This window comes from Epinephelus lanceolatus, chromosome 1, assembly GCF_041903045.1.
Source record: "Epinephelus lanceolatus isolate andai-2023 chromosome 1, ASM4190304v1, whole genome shotgun sequence".
Lineage (NCBI taxonomy): Eukaryota > Metazoa > Chordata > Actinopteri > Perciformes > Serranidae > Epinephelus > Epinephelus lanceolatus.
Window position 1 is genome coordinate 19730578 of NC_135734.1, and position 15281 is coordinate 19745858.

At 44.5% G+C, this 15281-nt stretch overlaps 1 protein-coding gene across 4 annotated transcripts in view; it reads right to left on the reverse strand.

Annotated features, from left to right (window-relative positions):
* plxna1b (plexin A1b) overlaps positions 1 to 15281 on the reverse strand; it is a 218672-nt gene that overhangs the window by 176388 nt on the left and 27003 nt on the right. For all 4 annotated transcript variants that reach the window (XM_033626487.2, XM_033626485.2, XM_033626486.2 and 1 more), the window contains exon 2: positions 544 to 1988. In XM_033626487.2, coding sequence (XP_033482378.1) covers positions 544 to 1725 — 1182 coding nt within the window. In that variant the 5' untranslated portion in view covers positions 1726 to 1988. The remainder of the gene's footprint in view (positions 1 to 543; positions 1989 to 15281) is intronic.

Sequence of the window (15281 nt, forward strand, 5' to 3'; positions counted from 1 at the left end):
TATTATTTTTGGTCTGATAAACAGAAAGATCTAGCTGAGTGACTGCAGTGTGTACAACTCCACAATAAAATAAGATCAAATAAATCAATGTATGGGAAACGCTAATTACTGTACGAAGCTCTTGAATATGCCCGTTGTCGTCCTGTAGGGGGGGCTTAGGACAGAGATGGGAGAGTGAGGAGCTACAGAAAGAGGGTGCATTTTCTAATTCTGACTTTTCTTTTTTTACCTTTTCAATATTTCTGCCTACCACAGCTTTAATATTTGAATGACTATATGTATGTGTGTGTAGTTTAAGTAGCATTCTTTAGCAAAGGTATTGCACATTTTTCAAAAGTAGTGGTGCCATATTTATGCATTAGTCCTGTTCCTTAAGGGTTAAGGCTAATGCTAATGCATTCTGCATCAATGTCAACATTTTACCATCAAAACATATGTCTGCCTCGACTGGTAAGTAAACTGATTCACTCTGAAGAAATAGGCTGTAATGGAAGTGTGTATCCCGCAGAACTCAAAAAGCACAAAGAAGAGATTTGAGCTTACCGAGTTGATGCAGGCGAGCTCCTTGTTGAGCAGCCAGGGTAAGGAGAGTTTCCCATCTCCCTTGTAGCAGGACTGAATTCTTTCTTTGATCTTCTCTTTTATCCTCCTCAGGGTGAACAGACACAATGCTGACTCTTTGGGTGGTTTGGCCCGATTCTTCTGACCCTGAGAGAAGACTGTGAAGAGGATGTCTTCATTCTCAGAGATCCCCAGAGAGTTGGCCAGCTGCCGGCCTGGCCGAGCCAAGAAGGCATCCTGCACCAGGCGGTACTCTACCCCATCTTTAGTGCAGCCAATGGGGAACTCCACGTAGGAGTAAAACTTGGGGTCGTCCACACACAGGCGGACAATTTTGGATGTGAAGAACTGCTCTCCGCTGGCATCAGGTGAAGTCAACTGGGTATCCAGCTGCATTGTTAGATAATAGACAAACTGCTCACTGCTGAAGCTGTAAACATAATAGATGTCGAAAGCAGGGAACTTGGACAAAGTGTCTGAAGGGATCTTCAGCTGAGAGGAGACAAACTCATCCTGATAGACAAAGCTAAACATGTCGGCATTTTCTTCATTCTCCATCAGCTTGCGGCTGGACAGGGTGGGGAAGTACTCTGACTTGCCATCAATGGGTGTTCCAATGAACAGCTTGCTGGTTGGACTGTGCGGGGAGCTTATGATGACCCCAGACATTGTACCCGACTCCGCCACACTAGAGAGGTAGTGTTCCTTGCGGTGGTGGGGCTCGCCAAGCTTAAAGAGGTCATCCAGACGTAGGAACTGGCAGATCCCCTGGGAAGTGCTACCACAGGCAATGAGGCGGTTCTGTGCGTAGTCTATGAGAAGAAGTTTGTTCACATTAGGGGTCTGGGCCAGGTCGTGAGGGCAGGACTGGACACTAGGTGGAGGGTAACACTTCTCATTGTCCACCACTGGTCCAGTCATGTGGCTGCGTAATTTTGTCAGGTTGCTGGACAGCTTGAATATCCAGTTTACAGCTCCCACATAGACTTCCCCAGTTTTGTTGTGGATGGCCAGATGTGTGAGTCCCCACTCAGCAGGGGCGAATCGTTTGAAGGGTGGGGGTTGGCCTCCAGAGAAGGATGAGCTCATGATAAGCAAAAGCCCCAAGAGGAGAAACACGTTCCCCTGGCCAGGGGAAGCTGCTGACCGAGCTAGGGGACACATATCTGGGCTGTCTAGAGGCAAGGCCTAGGGGGTTGGGGAAGGAGAGAGAGAGAGAGGAGGAGAAGGAGGAGGAGAACAAGTGCTGGTCCCAAGTCAGGATTTTCTTTTGTTTCTGCTCTTCTGACAAGGAATATGGGAAGACAGTTTGAGGGAGAGAGAGAGAGAAGGGAGGGGCAACAAAACTCCTATTGATCCGCTGTCCTGTTCTCAGCGTTGCGAGCCGTCATCAGGAACATCATCCACAGAGGCACGAGGTGGGAGCCCTGGAAGGCAGAAAGAAAAAACACGGTGAGCGTCCAAGGAACATTTCCTATTGATTATGCATCAAGCAGGCAGAGAGGCCTAAAAGGCTCGCAAATTGCACAGCCAAAATTAGAAAAAAAAAATCCAAGCTGACATTTGCCCCAGTGATAAATAAATAATATCAAATCAAGTCTGGAAGGCAAATGGGTGTCTGCATTTAATTATGAGTGGAGATAGCAGGGGAGGCATGGGCCGATTATTAAAGGCTCTGTACACATAATAGGAGTCCTGCTGGAATGAGTTATAGACTCGCAACATTGAACTCTTTAATATTTCATAACATTCAACTTCACCATGGTGGCTTTGGAGGAGGCATGGGTTTGAAAAAGTGCCAGTGGGCACTGTTACATTGACAGCTAGCAATTTATAGCCAGGTCTGCTTGAAGGCTTTCGTGTCATGGTTTCACCGATAGCAACACACTATACAGCAACCCCTTATTGTAATTACACTTTTATAACTATTATCCAGGCATCAGGCTCTCGTGGTAGCACAGCAGGTCGCCAGAGACACGCTGCATTCCCTCAGGGAGCTATGCTCACAATACATGCTATATATACCAGGGTAAGTATAACTTCAGCAGAGAGAAATATAAAATCCCTTGACTGAAATGTATGCTGCATAAACAGCACGATTCTTGTTCTTGAAGGGTCTCTATCTTACACAACACTCTTCTGCAGCCAATCCCGCCCCCTCTCTTCAGACAGCAATCATAGTCAGTACACTCGAAACCTGCCTGTCTCTTGCTATTGAGCTACCTATGTGATTAAAGCAATGTTCAGACAGACTATTGCACTGCATCAAATAAGGAAAGTCTTGTCGTCTTTTAAAAAGAAACTGCCTTGGAACTGTGAGCATCTTTTTCTTCTTTACATAGTGCTATTTTCAGTTTGAACGCAGCCCCACACTGCCCACATTTCAGTGCATATAGCCCTACTCACTTCCTCACTGCCGTCGTCGTCCTCTCATACCACCTAATTCTGATAAATGAAGAGCGGGAGCTCAGCAAATACACATTTACTTAGGTCTGCTTTCATTTATGAGCCTCTCCCGAATACACAAATATATTTTACACAGCACACACTATACCCCGCAGCTGGTATCCCTAGACAACTTGGGATGTAGACAACAGAGGCGGTATATTAAAAAGCCAGGAGTGAGATAATTTATAGGATGGAGGTTTTACACGTAAAGGACAAGGAGGAGGAGAGGAGGAGGAGTCAAAAGAGAGAGTATTTGCTCCTTTGGGCGTCCTCCATCGGCAATACAACAATGATGAGGAGCAGGGTTTTTCGGGCGTGTGCTGCCACTTGACAGGCCAATCATGTTCCCGCAATGCTGGGACATTAGTTCTCCTGTAAATGCTGATTATGCAAAACAGGACGCAACTCTCCCAGGGACCCCACGCTTCAATTTCACCTTGACTATCAAAGTGTCTGCACGAAGGGTGTTTTACGACCACGCCGAATCAGAAAAGATGAGAGACATTGTGGTGAGATGAGGACAGTAGGAAGAGGGGGAAGGGAGATAAGGGAGGCAAAAACATGAGATAGAGAAAAATCAAAAGAAGGGCAGAGACAGGAGAGGCAAAAGGGAATGTGAGGTTTTCTTTTCTTTTTCTCCTTATCTTGGTTTCTGCCTCTTGCTCTCCATGTGGTGAGCCACAGGAACAAGGCTATCTGTCTATCAATCACCAATCATGCAGGTCAGGGAGTGTGGTTAGTCTACCAAGCTCAGAGGGATGAGCAACTGAGTGTGTTTCAACACCTGTTTCTTTTTTTATGCTTTATACAGCTATCCTCCCTGTTTTCTAATATGAACTATGGACAATGTCTAAAATATCAGGTCTGGAAATTGTCCGGAGTTGCTCTTTTAGACATGTAGGAGACAACATAAGATTGTCTCTTTCAGATGCATTCTCAGCAAGTGGAAATACTCCTTTTGGTTTAGAGCATAAAGGAGCTTGGACATGATGCTGATAACACCGTGGTCAAGTAGCCAAATGTAATTTGGTCATAAACAGAGTGTCTTGCCGTTGCTTGGCTTTGTTTAACAATTTTGGCACCAGAATGACAGAGAAAGGTTCCTGAATCTCCTCATCTCTCAGGTCAGACATTTTCATTGCCATCTTTTGACAATTGTTATTCACCGTCGGATGCTTGCTTTTTTCAGTCCGTACAAGCCACATGACAGAAACATCATCAACATGCCCACTCGCTTGCTGTGAATTTTCCAGGCAATGACCTGCTTTATTCACACATGGTTTCAATCGGATATTAAGTGGACTTGCAATAGGTAGCTGGCAGGGTAAGGTCTGTTTAATGTCCAATCCAACTGATTTGGACACTTGCGTTGTCACATACAGCTCCTTCGGGTAATGTCTAGATAATTTCAGGTTTGCAGTGCATGTGTGAAAGGGGCTAAAGAGAAAGGCATGTACTACGTGACAGAGACAGAGTGAGTAAACACTCAGAGGTAGAAAAATGCACTTTTGGAAGTATTGCAAGAATTAAACACCTTGGTAAGAGGAGTCATTAAACTGCACATCAATTTTAGTCGCTGCTGCTGCAAATAGTATGTGAGAGGAAAAAAGAAAGAGGGAGAGACAGTGAGCAGGAGAGAAGAAAAATAGTGGTGGCGATGTTCGTGGAATAGCAAACCATAGCTCAGCTGAGACAAAGCTGCCCAGGTTCAGGGAGAGGTGGTGTCATCCAATTTCCACAAATGAAAGGCCAGGAGAAGACGTATAGGAGAGAGAAAAGGCAAGGTGAGGAAGAGGAGCAGAGCAAGAAAAATAGAAAGTAGGAATAGGAGGGAAGGAGAAACTGCACGGACAGAAAGACATAGAGAGAGGGGAGCAGAAGGGTGAGTGAGGAGCAGCGGGAGCCAAACAAAAGGTAGCACCTCTGCTGCATTTTAATCAGAGCTCTACCTGCGCTTGAATCAAACACCAGGGGAGCCCCGTGAGATCGAGGCGCCTCGGCACGGTAACTGCAGACAGAAGGGCCTGAGCTGCGGTTATCAGATATACCCTCACTCTCCACTCTGTGAGATTAAAACGACTCAATGCAGACGGCGTCCTCTTCGACATAAGCAGCCGCAATAAAGTGACGAGCCAGCCTATAAAAAAACTAATTTCTTGCTCAACGGTACGGTCGTGCCGCGCGACGAGAGCAGATGCCAATTTAAAATGTGGTGGCACGTAGAGAGGCCGGCTGCCTCATTTTCCTTTGTCATTTCCGAGCGAGGGAAAGATACAATGAGGAAGTGAGCAAATGAGAGAGTCTGATAAAGAACGAGGAGAGAATGTGGGAAAAAAAATCGTCCCCACAGTAATTCCTCTTCATTTAGGCCAGCCACGGCTTGATGTAAGAGAGTGTGAATCGCACAACAAATTGCATCTGGGGGTCTCCGGCTGCTTGTTATCTATCCCGGTAATAAGACGATGACATCATGCCACACTTAAACGAACATGTTAGTGAAAAGAACATGGAGTCATCCACTTCAAAACTAACAAGAGAGCAAACAGGTTGGATTAAACATTCACACTAATAATGCCTTCACAAATGAGCCCCCACCTCCCTCCTTCTCAGTCCTTCCACTTCCACCCATTCACACGCCCAGCTGCCGAGGATACAGTCAATCACTCAGCCTCTTACACACATTGCTCTTTTTTTCTTAAATTTCTCCATTTTCCCTCCACCTCCTTATCCCTCTAAACCCTCTTCAATTTCAATTTCCTCCTGAGCTAAAGTGAAATGGTGGGAAGAGCGCTGAAACAAGGTTGCGAGCCATATCTGGCACCATCAAGGAAAAACATGTCAATCATTTTGGGCTGGAGCGTGTCTGTGGCTTTAGGAATGGGCAGCCACCATATCGGGAGAGCCGGGGCCGTTATCACATCAGGGAAAAGCATTAGAGAGGACGGGCTGTAAGGGGCCAAGTTGATTGGATTTGATATCGGGACGGCCTATCAATTGACAGGACTGTACTGTGTCCCAATGGGCATTGGGAAATGGAATGAGGGATTGAAAAAGATGCAGAAGACATAATAGAGATGGAAACACTTCGAAGGGGGGGGGGGGCTTCTTCCTCAGCTTGACTTCATTTTGTTTATTTGGTTTAACAGTGGGAAGAATCTTGAGAAGAGATGGGGTGGTGGTGTGTTCTCATGTACGTTGTGAGGCAATTCCAGAGGCTGGTGAAGTGGTGTGCTGTTGGTGACTCTTGTGAGCTGAGCTGGATCAACTCTCCCTCTCTCACCCTCTTCTCCAAAGCAGCTAAACCTGTCCATTCAGATAATGGTCGCTGCTCGGCCCTAGAGCTGTGCTGATTTATTGCCGGTGGCATATCAATTACAGCGCTCGCCACTGGAGGGGAGAAAGAGGAGGAGAAGGTGGCGAGAGAGGGATGAAGAGGAGGAAGGAAGAAGAGCAGCACTCACACAAAGTCTCTACCTTCTGTGCTGCGTGACAACATGTGGGTCACATCTGGGAGAAGAGGTAGAGGTGAGAGGGTGGAATTGAGAGTTTACAAAAGAAAGATAGATGGTGTGAGAACGATGGAAAGGCTCTAAAAAAATTAATGCAAATTCTCAAGACTCACACTCTCATATACGCACAAAGTCAATTACTGTAAAACCATAGCATAATCGAGGAGGTGACTGAAAGCAATATGGTTTAAAAGACACACACTGGGCACACGTCAACCTACACACACCAACTGCATATCTTCTGTGCACAAATGGTCTCTATATACGCACACAAATGCAAAATACACTTTGGATTATCCAATATGTTATGCGCATGCAAATCAAAACACACATGTACAGAAACCTAATGGGTCTCTATCTTAATCTGCCCTCCACCTCTTCACTCTGCAGCCAACACACTCCAAAGATTGGAGATTTGCCCGGGGGAGGAAAAGGAGACGGGCGAGGGGTGGGTGAAGGATTGAACAGCGTGAGGAGGCGGCAGGAAGCGGGTGGCGGGTTGTGGGGGTAGGATGGTTAGAGAGGAGGTAAGATAGAGGGGGAGCCAAGCCCTGAAGCCTTAATCCTCTCCCAGGGTCTGCCTAATCTCACCGCCACTATCTGCATATGGGAAGAATGGATTACCATCCCCCGACACTCTGACGGATGGATGAAGTGAAGGAGGGATGGGTGGCAATCCCTGGACAGACAACACAACCACAGACAGTCTCACACACACAAGTCTGACTGAAGTTATTGCAGAGCCGAGGATGTGGTTGGCTCTCTAAACCATTTGGTGCTTTCTCCATATACACACTCAGGCCTGTGCTCAGACGCACACACACACAGGTACAGATGGCACAGGCTAGTCATTTGCAGCTTGGTTAGCCCACCAGTCTGAGACATGTACCAATCAGAGGCTGTCTCTGTGTGGTAGAAGGGGGGTCAGACCACCAATCTAAAGCTGAAACAGTCCTCTTAACCCACCAAAACCTCAAATCTCAACACTGCGACAAAGCAATCACACTGTCTGCTGGGGATTATCAGAGAATGTCAACATTATTGCAATAACTCACCACAGTGTTATCAAGAAATATCAAACCCCATTTGTCACTGTCCATGGAAATTTGTTCATAAAGGTCCTCCTTTTTCAATAACAGTTGCATGACAGCAGAATATGTATTACTAACTGAGTATGGATAGTATTTGTGGAGCGCCCTTGGGAGCAATATAACCAGCAACAGTCGACCTCGAAATCTGATATTCATTTTTGTGTCATTACCTCATATCATTACTTTATTATCAAGGGAAAAAAGTGACAAAAAAGCATTTAGTGATGAGAAAAGAATAACCAAAATATGAGCTAGCACTTTTAAGGTGCCAAAATCAACTGTCCTTATATCATACTCAAGTCATCCAGCAAGCCAAGACAAACTTCAGAGGAGGTAAGACCAATTTTCAAGAGGTCGTACAACAAAGCAGTATTATATATTGTGGTATCTTGTATCATTTCCTTCCTGCCTTGGCTGCGGGAACAAGCTGACTGGCAAGTCTTAAGGCGTATAAAAAGTCCTTATGAGTTCTGTTTTACTGCCAACGTAAATCAGTTTAGCGGAGGACAAGCGCCGGTGCCCTTTCTCGCTCTCTCTGTGGCAGGTGGCCTGCCAAAACAAATGCCTTGTTCCAGAGCACAAAAGTAGTGTGTGTGTGTGTGTGTGTGTGTATGTGTCTGTAAGGAAGTCAGGCACTGGAACAAATTGAGCCCCCTGTCTTTAAAGCACCTTGCTGGGCCGACTTTCAAGCCATCAGCCCGTCTGGAGTGATAAAACCTGATCTAGACCTGTATAGCAGCTACCCTTGACGACGTGACTTTGGAAAAAGCTACGGAGTAGAAATACTGGCCTCAAACATCAACCTCAGTTCGTTCTACATTAGTTTTGCTCAAGTACATTAGCCAAGAATAAATTCTTTACAGCAGACGCTTTACAAGCTGCTCAGCTCTGTTCCATGGAATAATGGAATCTGAAGACTGTAAAATGTTTTTTGAGAAAGTATCATGAGCCACAGGGTCGTAAAACACATCATAATAAACAATCATTAAAAACATGAAAAACAGGCTTAAAGACTTTACACCACAGTTTTTTTTGTTAGCCTGTTAATCTATACTAATCTGACTGATGACACTTAATTTCACTGTCCTCATCTATTTGTTTCCCAGGTTTGAATCAGTAGCCTGCACAAGGGCGAGGGTAGAAACTGACAGACAATCCACTCACACATTCGAGGGCTGGAGCAGCAATAAGTGCAAGGACAACTGCTTCTCTGACACCCGATGTGCCTTATGGATAACAGACGTGTGTGTGTGTGTGTGTGTGTGTGTGTGTGTGTGTGTGTATGTGTGTGAGACAGCTGCCACTCCGAGACAGTAGACAGACTGTGGGCACTACATCACACAAATTCTTCTTCTCCTCATTCCCTGTGACAATAAACACTCTCACACTCTTGTGTTTTCAGAGGTAAACGGGATTATATGCCGACAGACGTTACTTCAGACACACAGTGGTGAACAAGTATGTGTGTGTGTGTGTGTGTGTGTGTGTGTGTGTGTTGCCATCGGGCACAAATGTGTGCATATGTTCCTGTGCTATGAGGCTACAGCACACAGTTGTCCCTGCTCTGCCTGCATTTGTCGGGTATACGACAGAGGAAGAAGGGGGTCGTTGGCTACTGTGTGTGTTTAAGATGAGGCCATAAGAGCATAAAGCACCACTACACACACACATTTCATGGCAACATTAGCCCTTTTTACACAGAGATCCTGCAAAACTGGCTCAGCAAAGACTCTTCATTACATTGCTTTTGCTTTTTTAAACATAATGCCACCCCAGTGTGTGATTTTAGATAGTATGCCAGCAGTCCGGAAGCAAAGGAGGTGTGACCGGCATGAGGTGTAGCACAACAGCTTCAGCCTTTAGTGGGACATAAACGTGTCAGGAAGCACTTTCTAAACAAAACAATGGTTTAACATGGTAATAACAATCATTTAGTGATATAGCAGCTGATCTCGCCCTCCTCTGGGAGGGTAAGAAGCTCCTGGACCTCATTGTCTCTCTAATTTGCAGACATTTTCAGCTGCTGTTTTTCTTCGAGTTAGCTGCTAACTGCTGCTCAGTACTTTTGAATTTCCTGGTGGTGAGTCACACATATACCATGTCATCAAAACATTACACCCATCCCGCCCATGGTCACATCCTACCAGCTGTCACATTTACACAGACATCGAATCAGCGCTGCTACTACCGCCACTGCCGGCTTAAAGGCCACACCACTCTGTCCCCACCATGCCGTGATCATACCTTTTATGAAGAACAGCGAGGTGGAATAACAGCGTGACATTCCCGCCTTGAACAGGCAGTGTAAAAGGGGTTTAAGTTTGCACCAAAATGGAATGCAGAGGGAATGTGCTGCGGTCTGAACAAACCTCAATGTGGAATTCATCACCTCGTCAAGCAAACACGTGATATGTATATTTGTGTGTGTAAGGTAATCTATGTGACAGGTGTGTGCGCCCTACCGTATCCTTCAGATCTCACCCTACACAGCTAGCATCATGCTCGCATTCTGTGTCAAACAAAGAGTGAAACAGTAGTTGTGTTTCAAACACTTTCTGAGCAGCTTGAGGTGGCTGAATAGTGAACGGCACCATCTTGGTGCTCGGAACAGTTTGTGAACATTGTGTCTGATTTGGATGGTGAACACAGGGTTGAGCGCCCCAGGGTGTCTCCCAGGCATGCAGCCCTTGTCATTCCAATAACACATAAGGAGCAGACAGTCTGTATTTGTCTCCATCTTTATATCTTCCCCAATCTTCTCCATCGAATCATCTCTCCGTCACGCTATTTCTTTCCCTCAGTTTTGCAAAACAGCTCACATCGCTCTCTGTATCTCTTCTGTCACATTCTCCATCTTTTATGACTCATAGCAGCGCAGACACCCAAATAAAAAACAACCTGTTTGTTCAAACACCAAATTTATGGTGATCACAAAAAACTGAAAATGAGCACACATTTTGCCCTCCCCGTTTCTTCTCTCAGGGGTGAAATTCCTGGAAAAACAAAGGGCTTCATTCCAGCTGCTAAGACAGAATGAACCAGCCATCGCATAAAACCTGCCCACATTTCAAAAAGAGAGCACGCAGACACACAAACACTCTGATGCAGGCACCGTCAGATTAGTGGTTTACTCTTAATCTCTCGACTGTGTTTGTGCGACTGGGTCTTTCTTTCCATGACAAATCCTGTGTCTGTCTGTGTGTGTATGTATCAGTGTGTGAAGGTGGGAGAGGTAGGCGATATGTAGGTCAAGGCCAGAATGTGCCTGATACGAGTCACACAGTAATGCATTAATCGTGCAGGTTAGTACAATGTTTCACCACTGGCTCACCAGGGCAATGTCACACTGAGCCTGTACTGTTGTCTGGAGCATAAAGCTAATGCTGCTTCTGTTTGACATGGCTTTATGAGAACAAGAATAAAGGCTAAATGATTAGAAGGGGTGATGACATGCAGCAGCAGGTTGTTAACTTCATTTGAAGTCATCCTTGTTACAAAAGTGCATAATACCCCATGCCATGCAGATTTAATTTCATATTTCAAAATGAAATTAACTGACTTTAACTACTTTAAAATCCAGTACACTTAAAGGAGCTCTATGAGACATTCAAAGCATTAATATAGCAGCAAACAACTACGGCTATGTAAAGATACGATACAGTGGAGTAGTAGCTTCCTAACCAGAGAATGAAGTCACACTTAGGGATGTAAATCAAAAAGGTTAATCGGGATACATTAATACACGTTACATGTGATCATTATGAGACAATATCAGTAAATATCGCAATTGTCTCTTTTTTTTAGCTGATTGCTATTGAGAGTCCCTGTGTGTGTATCCCACTGACTGGCTAATCACCCCAGCTGTGCACTCTGCCCCCCCACGTCAGCACTGTTGGTGTTGTTAGCACTGTTCACGCTGTTAGCACTGTTAGCTGTTGGCTGCTAGCTGCTGACTCAACCACATCCATGTCAAGAAACGTGTGCAGACAACCTTTGAATCATAGATATGCTCTGAATAGAGACATGGTTTAAGAGTTACATGTTTGCTACATTCACTTTTTTCATAACTTTTCTTTATTGATTTCTTCTTTTTCCAGCCCCTTATACACTGCCTCTTTTAGATGGAAATTTCACACCATTAAGTTGCCTTGCTGCTGTGTATAAAAGGTACAATCACAGAACAGAGGGAGAGGGTTATCTCGCCTTTAAGCCAGCATCGAAAGTAGTTACAGCACCGCCGAAACAACCATTGTATAAACAGGACAGCCAGCAGGACAGAATCATGGACGGCACAGGTATGACGTTTTGATGACTGTTATGCGTGCCACCCACCACCTTAAGATGTAAAAAGCAGTTATTAACAGTTAGCAGCTAACTCAAAAAAGAACAGCAGCTGAAAATGTTCGCAAATTGGGAAAACAATGAGGTCCAGGAGCTACCGTCCGAGATCAAGCACCATGTAACAGGGACAGTAGATTATTGTTATTGCCATGGTAATGCTCTTGTTATTGTTTATAAAGCGAAAACATGAATAACACATTCTTCCTCTTACAAGTAAAAAGTTGAATTCATAGCCTTACTCAATTCAATACACTCACCAAAGATTTACATGATCTGGTATGACCAGTAGCTTATGATAAAAAATGCAAACTAATGTAGCATCCACATTTGCTTAGCTTCCTGTTATGAGGTCCAGTTTTATGTCAACAAACCTCAAATATGCAATGCTATTTGGAGTGCTCTGTGTCTCAGTGACACTGGGTACAATCTTTTCAGCAGCCAAGGCTTGCTGGTTATATAAATGACAATTAACAAGTCTCTGTGAAATTGAGATTTGAGAGAACCCCACACAACAAAACTGCACCTGTTTAGATATTTTTAGGAAACTTCCCTGCTGAGTGTGAATGGTGCCGGGCACTGTTATTGCTAATCACAAGCCCAGCATGCACCTACATGCCACTCCATGACTAAAATCAACACTGAGCAATGCCAGTCACAATGGAGGTCAACCACAAACAACCTTGTGGTTTTCAAACAGTCATTCATTCCACCAATCAAGTTGTGGTTTGGGCTTTCTGAGCTGACTGTACAGGTGTTGATGTCATGAAACCACAAGGTGAGGACAGGTTCAGTCAGTGGACAGAGTGAAGCGGGACCCAAAATGGTAAACTGAGGACATGATTGACGAATATCAACTGGCCAAAACATACCGTCATTATACAGTATACAACATGTTGTGGTTGGTGAAGAGGCTCTTCTCAGCTCTTTCTGTTTCAGCCAAACCAGCGCATTCCTCCATAGCGTTGCTTATATTCTCCCTGCTGAGTTCACTATAATGGAATGCAGCCTGCTCTGCCTGAAACAGCCTATTACTAAACGCTGCTGTCCTCAAGTGTAACTCCTTCTACTTTCTCTTCCTCACACCCTCCATTTATGAGCTTGACTGACCCTTGACACCCAGAGTGCTGGAGAGGGCTTGTGCTGCACTGCTTTGTAAAAACTTGCCACCGAGTGTTGATTGTTGTAAAAACAGGCATGCCATTGTAAATCCTCTCTCTACAGATTTGAAGACAGTGCTGCTCATGGTGGCAGTGGGTGGAAGAGGAGTCGCTTCAAGGAGAAAGGTATTAAAAAGAATCACTGTCTCCTTTTGTTTTAATGGCGCCATAAAGGTAGCCTCCCCTTCTTGGACTTAATGTTTCCAGAGAAAGCTTATGCGGACCGCCAACATTGTCAGTGCTAGATGAATGGTCAGCTCTCCCTGGGATTGCACAAGTATTTGAAAATGATGTATCAGCTTAAAACCAACAGCAAGAGCAGCAGCTAATGAGAAAATATTTCAAACTGCTGATATCAACTCCAAATTGACATTAATCTCAGGCAAGTTTCAGTCTTGGAGAGCCACAGAGTCGATAAATTGAGAATAAATGAAACTGGAAAAACAAAAAGGAAGTCCAAAGTACAGTCTGCTTTTGGCCGTGTCATTTTTTGTGGCATCGCTGGTGTCTGTGTTAACGGGAGGAATGTGACGAAACACACATCTGTAGAGAAAGACTATCGAAACAAAATCCTTTATGATTTCTCTTTCGAGATTACATCATAAAGAAGCCGACATCTGACCTGAGCTCTTCAAAGACTTGACACTAGTCCAAGACTTAATCTAGCTCATATCTTCTCAGCTGTGAATTCTTCTGGTGCCCCATCACACTTGATATGGCCTCAACTTATTAAGTTTATTGAAACAGACAACAGACAACTGACCATCTGCTCTCCTGTTTTCCGCCTCAGTCTCAGTAATTACGTCATACAGCACAAGTTTAAACAAATAAATGTCCTTTAATGACAGCATGTGAGCAAAAGCACTCGTACGCACACAAACGAGTACACACAGTGTATCTGGGCTGGTTCACTATTGACTTGGACAGCATCCCTATCCATCTTTGTCCATTAAGGCCCATACTGCTTCCGGATGTGTGCTGTTGAGGAGTATTACTAACCATATCATTGGCTATGACCGCATGGCTTTATCCTATGCTCTAAATGCTTTAAGACAGGCGTGTGGCTTGTGTCACATGGAGTTTAGCAGATTTATGTCCGCAGATGGGTCACAAGACATCAGAGTTAATGCAGATGTGGGTTCAATTCTTTAACAGGGAAACTATCAAAAAACAATCTGATAATCCGTGTAAGAAGTTGTGGACGCTAAAAGGGCACAAACAGTATGTCTCCAACATTTGATGCTGTTCATTGTTTGTTTTGAGGATGTCATTGGTTAACCGTTATATGGTTAACCGCTGACAATATTTTTTAAACGGTACTCATGTCAGTCTATAGGGGTTTTTTGCCACTCTTTAGTTTACTGCACTGTGTACCAGCCAGGGGTCTGGTGGAAGCTAGCTACCAGTGCTGCTCATTCAGCGATTACCTTTAGTAATGCTATCTTAACCCAACAGAAACTGAGTCCACAAGTCGGTCCAACACACCCAGATAATGCGATTGGGAATTGAATTATGCCTGCGTGTACACAGTCAATCAGATACAAACTGGCCGAGGCCCTCTGTACATGCTCCACAGTTTCTGCCCCAGGCTTGCACAGGAAGTCGAATAGCGTTAAAAGCATAACAAGAAGAAACTGGTAACCTAAATCCAGAGCCGTGCATTTTTAGACGGACGAAATGTAAAGAGCTGTAAAGTTGTCATGGTACCAGTTTGCTGCTAGCTAACAGTAGCTAATTTTTTTGTCGACAGTTTGGTCTGAGACATAATGGGTCAACCAGAAAAATATCCAATACTAACAAGCTGAAGGGGGCACAATGCCTACTGTGATGGAGTCAAGAATACTTCAGTCACATAATCGGTTCCCCTCCCGTGCTTGTATACTGGGATAGAGACAGTAGTCCACTTAGATAGCCTAATCGAGCTATAACTGTAGCCCAACTTAGATGTACAAGTAAACATACTGACTGGGGCTTAAGACTAAAGGATAGGACTCTCTTAGGCCTCTACTTCATGTCATCTTGCATTTGTTTTGGTTTTTTTTTGGTTTCTTGTTTTAATCACTTAATTATCGGTTAATGGGCACAGAACTATCGAAACAAAATTAACTGAAATTGCAATCCCTTGTTTATTTGTAGGTTATTGGGAAAAATAAGATTTGCTGATTTCTAGACTA